The following is a 19227-nucleotide window of genomic DNA, read 5'->3' as shown; positions in this document are numbered from 1 at the left end:
AACATCAATCAAGCCAATTTGGCAGTCAATTCCTAGCTCACCATTGCCCTCGCTCCCATATTTGTTTGCAATTTTTTCTATAATTGTTTAGATAATGGATATAACCTGTATATCCACAAGTTGATACAGACAGCCAAAGGTTACACGAATACTTAAGATTCCAAATCTCATAACCGAGGAACAACAAAAAAAAAGAGAAAATAAAATATTAGAAGACTATGCCTCAATCTTCAGCTGACTGGCAAGCCTTGCCAACTAAAAAGAACTGCACTGAGTTGATCTTGAACCCCTTGTTCACATCCACCTTCAACTAGCTCCTTCGTCTCCTTGTCCCTAGCTTTGGCTGGAACCAATCGATTCAGATCTGACAGCTTCTGACCCCTAGTATATTTAGTCGCTAACGCTATCTAGTAGAGGCAGAGAAGAAGAAGCATCTCGAGTACAGTTTACCTTTGCACAAACTACCTCGGACGTCATGGACACTTTATATCCAATCTCACTTAGGACTTGTTTAGTTTCAAAAACATTACATCGAATTTTTGACACCTAAATAAAGCATTAAACGTAGATAAACCAAAAAACTAATTACACAGTTATGAAAGAAATCTTGAGACGAATCTTTTAAGTCTAATTAATCCATGATTAGCCATAAGTTCTACAGTAATCAACATGTGCTAATGATGGATTAATTAGGCTCAAAAGATTCGTCTCGCGGTTTCTATGCTAGCGGTGGAATTCGTTTTTTAATTCATGTCCGAAAATCCCTTCCGACATCCGGTCAAACATTTGACGTGACACTTCTCCCAAAAATTTTCTCAATCTAAACACCACCTTAGTTCATAGATACAATGTTGCACCTTATCAATGGTCAGTACCGCCAATCAACCCACATTAGAGCAAACCCAACCGTCTCTAAATCTTACTCTCCATTTACCCGTTTATCAAGCTTAGCAAAAGATTACTCTTCATATTTTTATTTGCTACAACAACCTCTCTATTCTCCAAATTTACTAGGTCACATATGTCACTAAAAAGTCTAGAGGGTGGTTGAGGGGAGAGAGGTGGTGAGGCACACGTTTAGCAAGGTTGAATGACTTGTGAAATCTAGTGAGCAGATGAGTTTGCCAAATTGGATAGCAAGACAACCTGTTTGGAAAGTCCATTAGAAACCATTTTTTCTCAAGTTTACCAAATTTTACTATGCGGAGGCATATGTTAAATCTTGAAGTCGCTTTTAAGCCCATAAAAGGGCTTCCCTATTGGAGTGGCTATCCTATATTATGTCTCAGTATTACCGTCTATGAAAATTCATTGTCAATCCACATACATTACGGCCGTGTTCGGCAACCTACACTACTAACTCATATTTCATCTTTTTTCATGTGCACGTTTTTTAAATTGCTAAACATTATATTTTAAAAAAAAAGATATATCTGAAAGTTAATTTTAAAAATCAGATTAGTATATTTTTCTATTTTTATAATTAATAATTAATTAATTATATATTAATCAGGTGCTACTATTTTTGGCCGGTTACAAACTAACTCCTGAATGCGGCCTACTTCACATTATCTGTTCACATGAAATGGTTTTCTGTGCACCACTGCTGTCCTACTAGGGCGCTTACATAGCACAGGCAGTAGCATATTTCATGAGAATTTCACTGTACCTGAGAAGATACCAGGAGGTATCACTGTTTTTTATGTAAAATTTGATATCTTTTGGTAACTTAGATACGAGAAAATACCAAATTTTATATAAAAAAACAGTGATAACTCATGGTACCTCTTTTAAGTCTGGGAAAAATGCTCGTATTTCAATAAGCAGAGGTACATGATGAAGACGGAACAATTCTCTGCCTGAGAGAGATATTATCATCTATTAATAGGGTCTTGAACGCATCATGGTGATCCGATCATCAGAGGGTTATTGAGAGTTTTGGGCGAATTAACCAAAGCAACAGTTAATCAGATCATACATGGACAAGATTTCATTGAACACAGGAGGAGAATTACGATGTGTCCATGCGATGCACAACCATTAGGCAGGCGTAAATATAGTTTTAATCATCTCTCTCTCTCTCTCTCTCTAAAAGAGTAAATTTTTAATCTGACAAAGCCGTGATGAACTACACGTCAAAGATGCAGGCACTAGTTACAGTACTGTCAACAACTGAATTCATTGCCCTTGGCCTGACGAAAATGCAACTGCTGCTGCATCCTGCTACGCGCTCTTATCTGTTGTTCAGAAATATTGCTCCGCAAGCTATAATCACAATAACAACACGCACGCCCTGCACATCATAATAGATTCAACTACAGCAGTTAGCAACTCAATGACCAGCTCTGCAACACAAAGCCATAACAAAATGCTACTACCCAGACAGGAAAAAGACCAAGACACACTGACACTGACAGAATGACTTGCCTGATTGATCAACCACCCATCCAACACTGGAAAGCCATGGCCACCTCGAGCAGAAACCATGGAATTCTTGCTTTTATCCTCACATGTGCCCTGCTTCACATTCAGCAAGTTTTGACATGTGAGCACAAGTTTCAGGTAGCAGGCAGGCTACCTAAGCTGAAACTGACACAGCACCAGCAGCCAAAATCAACACCAGCTTAACAGTTTCATACCTGATCTTGCATACTAACTACCTTCAGATTTGGCTTCTTGGTATCAAACTGTCCTATCAACAGGAACGAGTCTAAGGGTGGCTCGAGCTCCACAAGCTCTCTCAGCTGCCTGCTTGCAGTAGTGATGCAGACATGGGGGTGTATGTGTTCAAGCCAGTAAGGACCAATGGCGCGACGACGCTTCGGCGTCGATCGCTTCTTGCTTCGGTTCTGTCTTGTGATCATCACCGTCTCTGAATTGTCCATGTCCTTTTCTCTGAATAACCTACGGATTCTGCCTTCGGATGTGGCCTGTTGTCCAGATGCATTTGATCTTTTGTTGCTGAGCAGAATCTGCTTTCCTGGCCTGGAACTGGAAATTTTATCATCACAAAGAAGCTGTGCTTTGCCTGAAGTCCCAGCCTCTGTATGGCCTGAGACTTGCTGTGCTGCAACTGAACTAGATGATTTGTCCGAAGAATACTGGGTGGAATTTTCTGAAGAAGTAGACGGTCCTTTTAATGAACTCTCTGATTTGATCCTCGTCAGAACCTGCAAGACGACAGAAGATTGTATAGATGAATTGTAGTCATTCTGATTGTAAATATTTGATGTTTATGGTAAGTTTTGGTCAAACTTTTAAAACTTTGACCTTAAGTTTTGTATTAGAGTAGTTTATAAAATCTAATAAGTTTACGATAGTATTACAATATTTCTCAAGTCAAATATCTGCATACCATTTCTTTCCTTTTAAACTAAGCATTTGCGAAACTATTGATGGTCAGAGTTTTTAAGTTTGACTAAATCTTATCATAAACATCAAGTATTTATGATCAAGGTAGTATACTAGGAGTGGTTTTGCTCTGCGTTATTGGTCTGTTGAATCGATGTTTTACCTGTGGAGAGCTGCTTTCGAGGGCACTTATCATTTTCTTCACTGCACTACTTAATTCACTTTGCATTAGTGAGTCTCTTGCGTCCTCCATCTGCGAATCTGCAGTATTTGCAGACAAAACAGCCTTCTCCTGCAAATCATCCAGTGACATGCTCTTCCTAAGTGTAGGTTGACATCCTTCGCTTGGAATGTCTGAAAAAGTTGAAAGTAACCTATATGAGAAAAAAATTGTCCATACAAATTATGTATTTATCAGTTGCACAGACTTATATAGTATACATCTGACATTATTTTAAGTACCAATACATATGGATTAATTATTATGTGCCCTTTAACTAAGACATTAACTGATTAAAATTGGCACTCCTGAAGCATATAGTCTGTACAGTGGATCTCCAAAGTGTGTTTGCTACAAAAAAATGAGACATTTGGAACACTATTTTACAAGTTACCTTGAGAAAGTCCATAGCCATCAGAAAGCAGCTCTTGCTGCTTTCTTTTCACTGCAGAATTCCTCTGAATAAAGGTATAAACACATGCGAAATACGTCAGATTAACTTAGAATTCTATTAGCCAATCCAAAAAGGCAATTGTGGTTTGAACTAAACATAAAAATAGACTAAAAAGGACCACATTACCATTTCTTGGACCCGTTTGCGGTCTTCATCACTGAGAAGGAACTGAAGCCTGAGAATAATGCTTCCTCCATTGTCAAGACTGAAAACAACATCCATAGTTCCTGACTCAACAACCGCTTTAGTCTTTAATTCTGTGGAGATTTACGGGAGATTAAAACAGTGAACATTTGATGTTTGATTATTTATGAGGGCTAAGTAGAATTAGAAGGACAATGAGCCAACATAAAAAACCTGCTTGTGATATTAATGACTTGTCTGTGTTGTACAGCAGCATCACCATACTTTCACGCAGTGATGTAACTGGGCTGCTCACATATCATATATAGTTTGTGTGAGACATGCTGCAAATTTTCCTTTGCATACAATAAGGGTGATTTTAATGCAATTTGATGAAAGAAAGCAGAAATTCAGAACTCACAATGAGAATTCGCCTTGTCCTATGCTTCCACTGTACTCTCTTTTGCCCAATGCAACTGCACCCAGTGTACTCTCGTTTTGGTTTATTTGCAATGTTGTAATAAATACCAGTGGAAAAATGGGTGATTATTGAGGCCAAACCTTGCAAGAACAGAGGAGCTGTGCCAGCTGATGGTTGAGCAGCTGCAGATTAAGAGACTGAAGAAAGTCAATTTTGTGCTTCCAATAGAATATTCAGATGATTTTCTCCAGATACTGAAACCATAACAGAAAAAAAAAATACCTGATACATGGATGCTGCCAGGCATAGTTCCTGAAAATCTCCTGCTTGGTGCTGCTCAGAAGCCTTCCAGTTCTAACATTCCAGAGCATAGAGAAGAGCTGCAACTGGTGGATATTATTTGGGCAAGCAGGACTTCTGGCTATCTGTAACCACTTGTTCTAATGGGACCATTGGAAGAGTATATTTGTCTCCTAGCCTCATACACGGCCACACACACAAATGATGCTCTAACAACCTCAGCAATTCGTTCCAATCAAAGCTGACCATGAATAGGTCATAGTATTTTTCTGGCGTATACTGTTTACTCTTAAACTTTTCATTGCTTGACTTGATTCAAAGTGGTTTGGGATGACATGACATCATGTTTTAAGGTTAAAATTTCTTTTGAATTTTAAAAATTTGTAAATGGATTCAAGAATATATTCTATAAGGTATATAGAACACTGATTTTGTTTTTATGAGCTGCAAAAGTAATAATTGATCTACATGAAATGGGTATATAACTTGTGCTCCCTTTATTTCATATTATAAATTACTTTGGGTGTATCCTTAATCAAATGTCTTCAAGTTTGGCCGACTTTATTAAAAAAAATTATTAACATCCACAACACATAATTACATTAATTAAATCTACAATTGAATATATTTGTAGAGTATATTTATTTTTGAGAAAATTTTTCCATAAATTTGGTCAAAATTGAAGAGGTTTGACTTAGTAACTTATAATATGAAAGTATGGAGTATAAAATGATTTTTTTTGCTTGGAATAGCCATTGTCTTGCAATGGTTATAGTTTATGCAGATTCAACATACACAAGTGTGCAACTGAAATACTTTCTATATTTTTTGCTTAATTAGCATTTTTTAAATTCAAGTGCAATTCAGCCATGGGTTATCTATGTGGATTTTCAAAACTATTACTAAAGTAAAGAAATTTAAAAAGTAGTAGCAACAAATTGGATAAATTAGAGGTTACATCAATTTTGTCCAAAGTGATTAAAGTTTAGTATTCTCTTAAAATATGGTTTATTCAGATTTAAGCATTTGTGGTAAAATTATATTTTATGTTGCTTGTAGGAATATAATGGTTATGTATACTCCATGGACAAAGTTATATTTTTGAGAATTTTTCTAGATCATTTATGACTTTTAGTAATTAATATATTTCAGCATTACAGCACATTCCCGCATTAGTGTCATGGCATAAAAAAACTCTTTGAATTTAGTCAAAAGATGAAACGTGAAGTGTGAATGGTGTCCAGTTTTGCAGTCTAGGGATATAAAATGTATTTTTTTACTTTTTTATTGTATGCGTAAGTGCTAATGAATTTAAATCATAGCAATTTTAGTCACTTACGGTATCTCTAATGTGAATTTTGTTCTACTCTGCAAAGCGTGTTAAAGCAATAGAGCGTTCGAACTTAACAGTGTGGACACCTGTTCATAGGGACGGGAACTTTGCCCACAGGTATGGTATCCGTGGGTACCTAACCTGACGAATATGGGAATGAATGTAATTTTGTCTGTGGGCATGCTTGGCTATGACTCGACTACTAATGGGCAGTAGATAGATTTTAATTTTTATCCGTAGGTAACCTGCACCAAGCTCGAATATATATATATATATATATATATATATATATATATATATATATATATATATATATATATATATATATATATATATATATATATATATATAAAGACTAATATATTCACCCCTTGGTAAGAACGTCGAAACATACCCGTGAGGGATCTACTTTTTTTAAAACAATTTTTTTCAATAATATGGTACAAAAGTTCTTAAAAATAATATATAAGGTGAGAGATAAAGTTGCTTAAAGTTCGAAATCTTAAGAAATATCTATAAATACAGTAACAGTGCGTCTTCTATGTAGTAATAACACTATATTGCTATAAAATATGTGTATTGTTACTGTACAATTGTAGAAACGTCGTGATAGAAATGCAATAGCATCACGATATACGTGCAGTAACATGTGTGTTGCACAATTGCAATAACATCGTGATAGAAATACAGTAACATCACGATAGAAGTACAGTAACATCATGATTGTATACTATTGCTACAGTACAACTAATGCATGTGAGAGAGCTAAAAATATTGTATTCTCAATCTTCAAAGAGCAATATCTCATGTGTTTTATATTATTTTCAAAACCGTTTTAACCACATTGGTTAAAAAAATGTGATTTAAAAAACTAGGCCTGTCATAACTATATTTTGACGTTGTTACTGTATTTTATAAGGCATGTTATTGTATTTTTACCTTCGTGTTACTGTACTTTTCAAATAGATGGGAGTTGACAAAGGTGAGGTGTGAAGAAAAGTCAAAGGACAGGTTTGACCGGCGGGAGAGAGCTTTGACCAGGCTAGAAGAGACGTTTTGGGCCTTTAGAAGTGGGTGAGAGAGGGTTTAGGCCTTATGAGAGGATGGGGCATATAATAACTTATTCTAAGTGGTGCACATATTAGTTTTGATATATATATATATACACACACATCATTTCACTATTTGCTACTATATAATTATGATATCATTGTTCTTTTTATTTATAATTTTGAGTTTATTGTTTCTCCTGCTACTTTTTTTATGGATATTGGATAAGGAATTGAGTATGTGCAGCCGGTAGAGCTTGCAGGCTTGTGGTCAGGGATGCACATGCAATCCAATTAACTATCCATAATCCATATGCCAATTGCCTAGTATGCACGAAAGCCATATGCAACTCCAGTTTTTATTCTGATGATGGACCTGGAACTTGACGATTCTAGCTTCCTGTAGCGTCTGAAGTCTTGTTTTTTTGTCAGGCTTAGGTCTACGATGACGATCAGATACAAGGGGCGATAAAAAAGCCAAATAATATATTTGCAAATAAAAAATATATTCTTAGCGATCTAAAACCAATACTAGAAAATAAACTTTGGTGAAAAAACTAAAATCAACTCTAAATTTAAAGTTAAAAATTTAAATTTGAGCTTATAAACATAAGTATAAGCGAAAATACGGTTGTGGTGCCAACTAACCCAAAAATTGGTGACTGTAGATATGGTCGGAGCAACTACCTAACAGTAGACCATGCAAACGTACATAATTGGAACGAAAATAACCTAAAATCCTAATGTTTTGCTGTATCTTAGTAGTGGACAGAATTATGTATATGCCTTTCATTCGTGACCTGGTTGTTGATATGGTGTGGCAAAGAGACATAACTGCAGAGAGATGAAAAGGGAAACTGACTCTGATGTTAAAAGATCCATGTTCCCATCGCTTCGCTTAAAAGAAGAATAAACCGTACGATTTATTAGCAATCAAAAAATAATTTTTAAGTAAAACTTTTAGACATTAATGTTCAGGATTGATTTTTTAAGTTGAATTTTGACTTGTAAGCAAAAGAGACGCTATACAATGTCATAAGCTGGCTGTCACTAATTGGCTTAAAAGTGTTGGTATCAGCATTATCTGATTGCAAGTTTGCACCAACATTTCACATCCTCTACTTTTCCGAGGATAACAGCATTCAATTGAGCTCTAGTAGCTAGACAGTCAGTCCATCTCAGCAATTGGGATAACAGCATTCAACTGGGTTCCAGCATTCAAGTTGTGAAAGAGCAATTGCATACTGCATGTATATGGCAATTTTCTTCAGATTCTGGCCTTAAAGGTGTAAACCCAGTCCATCACACCATCAACTGTTCTTTCCTCTTTTCGTTTTTCAGTTAAGTGGGTGCAGCTACTTACTTTGGCATTTTAATTACTAGCTATGATATTCAAATCTCTACGTAATTAGAAAGAAAAAATGTATCAAGCTCTTGATCAAAACAGCAACTTAATTATAGCCCCAGCTAACAATATATATATAGAAGAATCTCCCAATCTGAGTCAAGCTTCCTAGCATCATCTTATTCCACTTTAGTTCATACCCCCTTATCTAAATCAATTAATCAAAAGCAAAACCTGACCTGAGTTAATTTGCACCGACGCAACTCGTCTTTTCGCTTCTGCTTATGATTATAAACAAAAATTTAAATTCTTAGCAGTAAATTTGGAGTTGATTTTTGTTTTTGTTATCGTGGGTATTTTTTAGTCTTTACTTTTAAATAGCTAATAACATAACATGTATATAAAAATTTTATTTATAAATTACTTTTTTTCGTAAGTATGTCATTTGTTTTTTTCCGTTAATCACCTCCAAGTCTCTCCAATCTTCCAAATCCCTTATATATCGCTATCATTTTGCCTAAAATTTACTCATCGATCCACACACACAAAATATAAAGATCACACAAACGATACTACGCAACTCCTCTCCTTGATATCGAGTTAATTAATTAGTGAGGGCTTAAGAAGATGGAGATGGACACTAGTATTAGAGCAATGGTTAGCGTTGCTGGAACGGTTCTTGCCGTGCTTGCAGTGCTGCTTGTGCTAGCACAAGCTGGTGGTGCGACCATGGCGGCCGCCGCCGCCGGCGGCCTCTCCGGCGACTACTACCAGCGGTCGTGCCCCCAGCTGGAGCTCGTCGTCGAGACGGCCCTCGCGCCGGTGTTCGCCGTCGACCAGACCTCGCCGGCCGCCCTCCTCCGCCTGCTCTTCCACGACTGCCAAGTACAGGTACGGGCCAGCAGGCATGTTTGCATGCCAATAGTTTCAGAAAATTTGTGGATAGATTTTGTTTTGTATGGACAAACTAATATTCGTATGGTTCTTGTTTAGTTCCTAAAATTTTTTCCCCAAAAACATCACATCGAATATTTGGATATTTAAATAGAGCATTAAACGTAGATGAAACAAAAAAACTAATTGCATATGAAAGAAATTATGAGATGAATCTTTTAAGCCTAATTAGTTCACGATTAGCCATAAGTGCTACGGTAACCTGCATGTGCTAATGACGAATTAATTAGGCTCAAAAGATTTGTCTCGCAATTTTTAGGCGAGCCGTGAAATTACTTTTTTCATTCGTGTTCAAAAACCCATTTTAATATCCGATTAAACATTTAACGTGACACTCAAAAAAAATTTCCCTAACTAAACATGTGTGAATAGATTTGTGTGTACTGGTCATCGAAATTTAACTGCAGATAAATGGTTAAATGGAGTATCACATCACTGTTTGTTTTTCTTTAAAAAAATCGAACGATATATTTGCAAACAAAAAATAATTTATGAATAAAACATTAAGAGCAATTTTACGGTTTTTGAATAGATACCGGGAGGTACTAAAATTTTAATGTAAAATTTTACACCTCACGGTACCTAACATGCCTAGAGGTACAAAATTTACATAGAAAAAATAATACATTCAGTACCTTCTCAATGATCATAAAATCACTCAAACATTTATATATGTCTCTAGTGATCTAAAAACAAAAGTTGGATAATAAATTATGACGAAAAAGCTTTAAAATCAGCTCCAAATTTAAAATTAAAAATTCAAATTTTAGCTTATATGCATCAAAAGCGAAAGTATGAGGCCCTATGTTTTAGATGGAAGTCATCTCAGAATGCACAAACATTTTCAGCGAAACTTTTTGAATTCAAATAAAATTATGCTGAATGCAATAAATTTTTTTTTTGAATTTCATCATCTGCACTGAGTGATTCAGGGATGCGACGGCTCCATACTGCTCAAGTCCGACGAGCGGCGGAACATCACGTCGGAGCTGGGCTCCGACAAGAACTTCGGCATCCGTGAGGTCACCACCATCAGCCTCGTGAAGGCGGCCGTCGAGCGCGCCTGCCCCGGGCAGGTGTCGTGCGCCGACATCGTCGTCCTGGCGGCCAGGGCGGCCGTGGCGCACACCGGCGGCCCCCGCCTCCGCGGCGTGCCCCTCGGCCGGAGGGACGCCACGGCGGCGAGCCGTCAGAACGCCGACGCCATGCTCCCGGACAGCTTCCTCAGCATCGACGGCGCGCTTGCCATGTTCCAGAGCAAGGGCATGACCGTCGAGGAGACCGTCGCCATCCTCGGCAGCCACACGCTCGGCGGCGGCCACTGCGTCAACGTCGACACGCGCCGGGGCCGGCGCAGCGACGTGGCGTTCGAGGCGGCGCTGCGCCTGGCGTGCCCCTCCGCCGCGGCGCCCGTCCCCGTCCTCAGCGACGCCACGCCGAGCTGGTTCGACAACCTCTACTACTGGAACGCGGCGGCCGGGCGCGGCATCTTCGTCGTCGACTCCGACGAGGCCGCGGACGCGCGCACGGCGGGCTACGTGCGGCGGTTCGCGGCGGACAGGCGCCGCTTCTTCCAGGCCTTCTCGTCGGCGTTCGTGAAGCTGGCCATGACCGGGGTGCTCACCGGAGAGGAAGGGGAGATCAGGAAGCACTGCGACGTCGTCAACAATTGAAGATGTGATCTTAAAAAATAGGAGAAATTTTACTCAAAAATCCACCAAATTTTAAACGAATTTTACACCATGAAACTGGTATCTCGTGTAAAATAACTCTAAAGATGATTGTGACGACAGGTCCGCTGATTGGAGAAAATAAAATTAAATGAAATGGAATAGTGATGTTTTACTTTGTCAACAATGGAATTTATATGTTTTTAGATCAAATATGAAGTCCATGTAGAGAATCTCAATTCAGCTCCATTACAAACCGGTTAGGATTTTGATTTCCTACATTGTGAAATTTTGGTGAAACCAAAACTTTAGTGGTATTTTCAAGAAAACTGGCCCATAAACAATACCCACCAATAATTTGATGAAATCATCATGTCCAAAAACAGTTGGGCCCAAAACAATGGGCCAAGCATTTGGCTGCGTTAGCTGGACAAACTATAGAATTTGTTGAGGCATGGAAAGAAGGTGGTTTGTTTTTTAACTTTTTGCCCCTCTTTGTGGATGAGTTTAATCTCTCTCACCGTCGATATTTAGGGGGTGTTTGAAGTCAATATTTAGGAGGTGTTTGGTTCTAACCATATTTTTACCACGGTTTGTCATGCCTAACTTTAGATAATTTTGTCTAACTTGGTAGCTGTTTGGTACGGCCACAGTTTTGATAAGATTCTCTTCTAGCAAGTTAGCCTCACAAAGTATGGCTAGATTCCCTTAGGCCTTAGGCTTGATATGGTGTGGCTAAGAATTTGATCACCCAAGTTTTATACATGTGACAATTTTTGTTAGCTCATGATGTCAAAGTGTGGCTGACCATTGAGGGTTTCCATGTTGCCATAATACAGTTTAGTGCAAAGACAAACAGCTTAAGCTCAAGGTGGTACCCATCTGAATTGAATGAATTTCACCGACTTCATCTGTAAACGTTTACATAGAATTTTATCTTTTAAAAAAAAGCTCCGCGCATCGCATGAACCACCGCAAAGATCGTAGTATATAAAACTATAGTCAGCTCAACAATTTTTGTGACTTGGAAGAACGCAAGTCAAAAATTGAGATCTTCCAATTTCAAACAAAACAGACCACATTACATTCACTGATTTACAACAGACCTACTACCTTACTATAGTACATTTTAACTAATGGAAAAAAATTCCATATCCCAAACAATCTTTTTACAAGGTTGATTATCAACCTTAATAAAAATCCTCGAGGGCAAAATGAAAAAAATAAAATAATTATACAACCTTATGAACCCTACAAGCTGCACAAGCAGCTTTTTTACCTGGCAATATATGCATTCTGTATATATGGGGCCATCTGAGGGGCCATACTACTAAAACGAGTTATCTAGCAGAGGCTCATATGTCCTCTTGACCATGAACAATGTCTCATAGACCAGCCCAGCAAGAGGCCCGCCGATCAGCGGCCCAAGCCAGTAGACCCAGTGCTGAGTCCAGACCCCCATGGCCAGTGCAGGCCCGAATGAGCGGGCCGGGTTCATGGACGCGCCGGAGAAATTGCCCCCAGCAATAGTGTTGGCACCGACAATGAGGCCCGTGAGCAGCGGGCCAAAGCCCGGTACCGCGCTCCGCGGGTCAAGGATGGTCGCGTAGACGACGAAGAGGAGTGAGAAGGTTAGAATGATCTCCATGACCAGGCCCTGGATGGGCCCTATCCCTGAGCCCAGAGCATGCACCGGGGTCGCCTGCATTTCATGTTTGGACAGTTGGTTAGATTGTGAGGAAGATACTTGTCGTGTTCAGCTAGCCTACACATGAAAGCAAGAGGTTTGAAAAGAACAGAAAACCAGATGGTGAGGTGGCCATTAATTTATGTTATTCAGCACTGCACAGGCCTGATGTTCTTACTTAGGAGTGATGAATTTGCATATGTATCTGTCTTTGACTAAAAGGAAAAGTACGATTAAGTGACTCATAAATTAATTCAACTTGTGTTTTTAAACCAGCTCTTCCCGTTTTCAAGGGACAGTTCTGCTATCAGGTTGTCGAACTTTGCTAGTAACTTGTACTTACTTTGTGATACATATGGCTCTACAAAGCAAGACTCCAGGTACTAAAGCAGAATATAAGACTGGAAGCTCATACAGAAAAGAACTAACACATTTTTTTTGGCAAGGAGAATTATCACAGACAGTAGATAACTATTACTTATAGTTGTTGAAGCAATCGACCCCAAGAAACTACGAATTCAAGTACTGAATAGTATTTTGCACTTTTTACCAACAAGTTGATTTAGAAAAAAAAAAAAGTGTAACTACTGAATTTTCCTCCAGAGTTTTCCGTAGTTTTTGAACAGAACCAACTGACTCACATAATCACACCACACAGCCTCAAACCAGGCCCAACAATATTTTATCAGGTACTCCTAAATAATAGGTCATTTGGACCCCAAAAAATAGCTAACCAAATTAAATTAGGAACATGGTATGACTGGTCAGTGAGTTCATGGCCACGGACACATCGAGAGGACGACACGATTCCAACAAAAAGAGAAAAAAAAATCGACTTTTTCCTCCTCTTTTCACGGATCCTCGTTTTGACAGCCAAAGAATGGAAGAATCAACGGCGGTGAGGGAGGCGACGGTGGCTTACCATGCCGCCGGTGATGTAGCGGAGGAGGATGCAGGCGAGCGAGGACGCCAGCAGCTGCGCGGCGATGTACAGCACCGACCTGAACGCCGTGATGTGGCCGCGCGCCAGCAGCGCCACCGTCACCGCCGGGTTCAGGTGGCCGCCGGAGACGTGGAACCCCGCCGTCACCAGCACCCCCGCCGCCAGCGCCGTCGCGATCGCCACCCCGGCCAGCGCCGGCATCGGCAGCGCCGCCCCCGCCACCTCCGGCGCCCCTGCGCAACCCCCCCAAAAAAATAATTCCATTTTTCAAAACCCAAACGAAACGAAAAGAACCAATCGGAGAGAGCCACCGGCGGCGTACCTGCGGCCATGGTGGCGGCGACGGCGGTGAAGACGAAGACGAAGGTGAGAACCAGCTCAGCCAGCACGGCGCGGACGCAGCCGGCGTCAGCGACTTCCCCATGGTCGCACGAATCCACCTGCTTCGCCATGGCCGCCGCCGCCCGCCGGATCGATCCAAAGCTCCCACCTTTCCGCGACCAGGATATCCGCAGATCGATTCAAAGCTCTCGCCTTTTTCGCGACCAGGATTCACAAGAATGAAGTAAAAAAAAAAATGCAGAGATTGCTTCGTCAATTCGAGAGGATAAAAAGCGCAGGAAAAAGTGCAGAAAATTGGTTTCTTTTTTAGCCGGGGTGGGGCTTCTCGAGTAAAGAGACCTGATCGACCTGCTGCTTTTGCTCAGTTTTTATAGCGGATTAGCGAAGCATGTGGCCGAGGGTGTCTCCGTCTGGCAAAAAACGTTGTGGCTGCGAGATTACTGTCAAGAAAGCGAAACTGTTTGTGCGCGTTTGGTTGTTTTCTTATCGGTAGGATAATCAGATGGAATATTTCAGAAATGTTTCTGAGTCGTTGTTATCGCTAGAAGTGTCTCTAATTGGAGTTTGTTTTTGGGTTTACGAGCTGCTGCGAATATTTAAAATTTTAGGGTTAGGTTGGTTTGAATGAACATACGAATAGAAAAGGTGAAATAAAAGAAATTCAGGTGTTTTCTAAAAGGTTAGGGTGGGCGTAAAATTTTCTTTATTTCCTCTCTACCACGTACAGGAAATAAATAAATTCTTTGATTTTTTTATACTTTAACCCTACAGACAAAACAACAATCATATGAATTATTGCTTGCGAATCCAATCATTTATTTTACTTCAAAACGAATAAGCTCTTAAAACCCAATTTTTAGTTGATTTCAAAGCATTCTGACCATAGCTTATTTTTTGATATTTTGTTTTTATAAGAATTTTACTTATTACCTCCGGTCAATTTTATTTGCCATTGAAGACGGACTTTTTGGCTTATATTGTTTATAAATTGTGTGCCAAAACGTCCCTAGTTCTGGAAAAAGTATAAATTACCTTTTTGACGGTAATAAACAGCTATAGTTTATTATTAGCCGTGGGCAACAGGACTGTTCAGTATGTATAATCACTCAATCACGGAATTCTGCTTTTATGTGGTCCTAATTCTTTGCTACAACATTAATTCTAATCACATTTTTTTTCATCACATAAATCCATGGGTGAGCCATCCTTCGAACTGGACACTTGCTGCTCACTGAAATACTCCACATGGCGACCAGGGGCACAATAAAATAAACTAAGCATTTCTTCATTAGATTATACTTAGTTTTCAAGTACTGATAATTTCATATTGGATACCAAATGAGTATAGGACACGACAGGTGTCCAAATTTCTGCTTGTCCTACTAACTAACCCAATATAAAATTCCAAAAATACCCTCCATTTACTTAGCAGCAACTCCTTTGCCCAACCAGAAGTCTCTTCTTCACCAATTCCAAATGGCCTTCATTTCATGATGAGCTCCCGTTGGTACACGTCGGTTTCAGTGCTCGACTTTTCTGCTCCACGTCACCATCGACAATTGATTTAATGAAGGAAAAAAGAAGAAAAAAGAAGAGAGAAAATGGCTAGTGACGGATGGCTTGTGGACTTGAGAAGTGAGCAGTGATGTGCTTTTCTGACAAAACATACTGAACAGCGCCGTTGTTTAACTTATTTATGGTCGCTTTCTTATCAGGAGTAATCCAATGTGCAATTTGCAAATGCTTCCATAAATTTTGCCGGCCAGGGGTCGTGTCAGTTTCAAGTGCCACTTAGAATGCGTTTGGTAGTAGGTTATTAACCTACATGAAAAATATAACAACAACAACAGAATAATATATGATTAATTATTATTAGCTATAAAATACTTAAAAAATAAATTGATATGATTTTGCAAGATAACTTTCTGTAGAATTGGTCCAGAAGAAAGGTGTCGAACGTGGTCTTAGTCAAGGGCTCTATGCACATATACAGCAATATGTTGGTGTCACTTTGTTGATGATCACTCTGGATGCACATCACCCCGGCCCAAGCCAGTGCGTGCACTAACAAATGAAAAGTGCTCTTACTCACAAAAGGTACAATTAACATAAGCATGCATCTCTACATACATAAATAAATACATACTAGTAATACCTTAATTACAATAGAGGTACTGTCAGGGTGCCTGCATGCCCTGCATGAAATACATACGCAGGACCAGTGGCAGCTGCATATACGTCACTGTTGATTGTGGTTTTGCAGCAAGCAAGTGGGCTAGCTGGGGGCCGGCTAATTAAGCTAGCTAGCTCCATTAGTTAGTTGAGCTGTACATGTTTGAGTGAGTGAGGCCGTAGCAATGTGTGTTGCGTACGGTGCAGAGCATGCAGTGCAGATGTGTAGCAGCAAAAATATCTGGGATCGATGGTGGTGGTTGCAGATGAGATGATTGTAGTGCTAGTAGGAGGAGAGCCAATCTAAGGGGGTGTTCAGTTGATGAAATAAAAAATTTTGCGTGTCACATCAGACATTTGATCGAATGTCGGAAGTGATTTTTGGATAAGAATGAAAAAACGAATTTCACGGCTGACATGGAAACCACGAGACGAATCTTTTGAGCCTAATTAATCTGTCATTAGCGCATATGGGTTACTGTAGCACTTATGGCTAATCATGTACTAATTAGGCTCAAAAGATTCGTCTCACGATTTCTCACGTAACTGTGCAATTAGTTTTTCGATTTATCTATATTTAATACTCTATTTAGATGTCGAAAGATTTGATATAATGTTTTTGGGTGAAAATTTTTGGGAACTAAACGGGGCCTAATTTCAGTTGTACCTGCGTGCGTGCATGTATACGTGACAGAGCCGACAATAGAGCGGGCCATTCGGCAAACTTCGGCTCCTGGCTCTGGCTGCAAGTTGAGGCTCAACTTGGCATTTTGATACAATTTAATGCATGCGTATAGGGTTTGGGATAATGATCTTCTCAAATCTAAATCTTGTTAGAAGAAGATGATGGTGTGTTAATTGCTAGAAGACGATGGGGATATTGTGGCGCCCAATGGAATGGATTCATGACCTACCTAGCTAGCTCGATCGAGATTAGTATGATTTGAAAGAGGAGTTGATTTGCATATGTGCTCAAGCAAGGTCATTTTTATTACTCTCAATCTGTAATGTGTCGTAAGAGAATGAATCATATCATCTATTCGTAGAAATTTCATTATTTATATGTAATAAAACGTCTGGATTTTGCTCTTCAACTATTAGTTATGATGATCTGATTTACTTCCTCAATTCGATGTCATTCCTATCGGCCACACATCCTTTCCTTTCTATGCTCCTCCCCGCTCTGTCCTTCCGCATCAGCAGTCTGTCTGTCACTGCCTCTTCCTCTCGTTTCTTAGTAGTTTGAGCCCACAGCCGAAGTTGCCTAAAGGAGTTGGGTCCGCACGAAGTAAATAGGCGCTCTCAGCTCCCCTTCACTACCCTACCGGTGATGAGTAGGGACCAAGAATATGGAATTCCATTAGCACGAAGGAAAAAAATAAGGAGCTTGCCTATTCAGTGAGGAGGAGGATTTTCACGATTATGGGGAGAGAGTAATTGTCACACCCGGAGTTTTATCTCAAGCCTAATTCGTAAAGGAAATTCGTAAATAATAATTGGCTTAATTAACTCAGGAAAAATTTCTCTAAAAGAAATTAATTTAATTAAATCGAGGTTCCAAATCGTTTAACGGGATTTAAACTTAAATTAAAGAAATATAAAATTTGGCCAAACAAATTAATTTAAAACTCGGCAAAAGTGGGGTTTTTCTTTTCCCTCCTTTTTTCTTTCTGTTTCCCTTCCTTCCCAAATTGGGCCGAAGTCCAATTTGCCTCCCCTTCCTTTTCTGTTTCCTTTTTCTTTTTCCTCTCCTCCTTCCTAGGCCGGCCCAGCCGAGCCGGCCCAACTCCCTCCTGGCCGCCCCTCTTCCGCGCGCCCTCCCCTCCTCCCGGCCGGGCCGCCTCGGCCCAGCCTCCACGCCCGCTCGCCCACGCCACCGAAGTCTGCGTTGCCTCCCCGCGCCGGCTGAGCCCGACTCCGTCGCGCCATCGCGCCGCCGCGCTCGCAACCGCCGCCGCCTCCTTCGCCCGTGACCGAACCGAACTCCTCCTAACGGCCGCCCGCCCTAGCCGGCACTCCTCCCCCATAAAACCCCCTCGCTCTCGTGCCGCCGCCGCCTTTCCTCCACTCGACCGAACCACCGCCACGCTCCGCAGCTCGCCACCGCCGTTCGATCTCGTCGCCGTTCGTCGGACGTCGCCTCCTACCCGCGTCGCCACCGCCGCCTCGACCTCGCCAACCTTCCGCCGGCTTCCGTCGCCGCCGGAGGACGTCCGAGCACCCTCGCCGCCTCCTCGCCCTTTTCGCCGTCGTGCCCGACTTCGCCGTCCACGCGTCGCCGATCGCGCTCGGGTCGACGCCGCCCTCGCTTCGTTCGCCATCACCCGTTCCTCCTCCACGCCGACTTGCTGCCGCCCTCCGTCGCCGCCGGTGAGCCCTCCCCTCCTCTCTCTCCCTCTCTTTTTCCGCCGTCGCCGGGTCTCCTCGCACCCGCGTCATCGCCGGGTGCCGTGCGCTGCTGGCGCTCGCCGCCGCATCTCTGCCCAACGTCGCCGTCGCCACGCGGTCGCCAAGCCGCCGCTATCGGTGCCCACCGTCGTCTCTCCCTCCCGCGCGCTGTCGCCGTCGCCCTCGGCACCATGCGCCGCCGCCCGTCGCCTTGCGCCGGCCGTCGCCGTCGTCGCCCTCCTTTAATGACTTGGGTAAAGTGGTTTTCTCTTGGGACTACTGCAACGCGGTGTAACGTTGAGTAGTGGTTGGGCCTGTCGCAACGTGGTGTAACGTTGGACAGTGTTGCGGTACTTTTACAACTGTTATTTACTTATCCTTTAACGTATTTAATTACCTTTACTCGATTTATTCTCTGTTATTTACTTAAATACTGCTTTATTGCAACTAACCCTAAGCCTGTCCTTGATGATCC

At 41.1% G+C, this 19227-nt stretch overlaps 3 protein-coding genes across 3 annotated transcripts; 1 reads left to right on the top strand and 2 right to left on the bottom strand.

Moving 5' to 3' along the window:
- Positions 1-1975: 1975 nt before the first annotated feature.
- On the bottom strand, positions 1976-4983 carry LOC102706101. The gene is made up of 10 exons (XM_006654105.2): positions 4852-4983; positions 4710-4751; positions 4570-4624; positions 4383-4456; positions 4152-4282; positions 3966-4029; positions 3515-3705; positions 2640-3170; positions 2428-2517; positions 1976-2293 (listed from the first exon to the last, which is right to left on the bottom strand). Exons 1-10 carry the CDS (start codon positions 4874-4876, stop codon positions 2234-2236), a joined length of 1263 nt encoding a protein of 420 aa, XP_006654168.1. The 5' UTR covers positions 4877-4983; the 3' UTR covers positions 1976-2233.
- A 4241-nt stretch (positions 4984-9224) lies between these two features.
- On the top strand, positions 9225-11429 carry LOC102708341 (peroxidase 29-like). Its single transcript, XM_015837032.2, has 2 exons — positions 9225-9487; positions 10483-11429. The coding sequence occupies exons 1-2, from the start codon at positions 9230-9232 to the stop codon at positions 11221-11223; spliced, it is 999 nt and encodes a 332-aa protein (XP_015692518.2). The 5' UTR covers positions 9225-9229; the 3' UTR covers positions 11224-11429.
- An 805-nt stretch (positions 11430-12234) lies between these two features.
- On the bottom strand, positions 12235-14556 carry LOC102708060 (probable aquaporin TIP4-1). Its single transcript, XM_040524114.1, has 3 exons — positions 14173-14556; positions 13830-14083; positions 12235-12922 (listed from the first exon to the last, which is right to left on the bottom strand). Exons 1-3 carry the CDS (start codon positions 14300-14302, stop codon positions 12551-12553), a joined length of 756 nt encoding a protein of 251 aa, XP_040380048.1. The 5' UTR covers positions 14303-14556; the 3' UTR covers positions 12235-12550.
- Positions 14557-19227: the final 4671 nt, after the last annotated feature.

The sequence above is a fragment of the Oryza brachyantha genome, chromosome 5 (assembly GCF_000231095.2).
Source record: "Oryza brachyantha chromosome 5, ObraRS2, whole genome shotgun sequence".
NCBI lineage: Eukaryota > Viridiplantae > Streptophyta > Magnoliopsida > Poales > Poaceae > Oryza > Oryza brachyantha.
Note: the sequence above shows the minus strand (reverse complement) of the source record. Positions and strands in the feature narration are given on the sequence as shown.

Coding starts and splice junctions, on each gene's coding strand:
- LOC102708060 (XM_040524114.1), bottom strand. CDS start 14,302: ATGGCGAAGCAGGTGGATTCGTGCGACCATGGGGAAGTCGCTGACGCC. Junction 14,084..14,172: donor CGCCGCCACCATGGCCGCAG/GTACGCCGCCGG, acceptor GGGGTTGCGCAG/GGGCGCCGGAGGTGGCGGGG. Junction 12,923..13,829: donor GCTACATCACCGGCGGCATG/GTAAGCCACCGT, acceptor CATGAAATGCAG/GCGACCCCGGTGCATGCTCT.
- LOC102706101 (XM_006654105.2), bottom strand. CDS start 4,876: ATGCCTGGCAGCATCCATGTATCAG. Junction 4,457..4,569: donor GGACAAGGCGAATTCTCATT/GTGAGTTCTGAA, acceptor ATATGTGAGCAG/CCCAGTTACATCACTGCGTG. Junction 2,518..2,639: donor TAGTTAGTATGCAAGATCAG/GTATGAAACTGT, acceptor AATGTGAAGCAG/GGCACATGTGAGGATAAAAG.
- LOC102708341 (XM_015837032.2), top strand. CDS start 9,230: ATGGACACTAGTATTAGAGCAATGGTTAGCGTTGCTGGAACGGTTCTT. Junction 9,488..10,482: donor TCCACGACTGCCAAGTACAG/GTACGGGCCAGC, acceptor TGAGTGATTCAG/GGATGCGACGGCTCCATACT.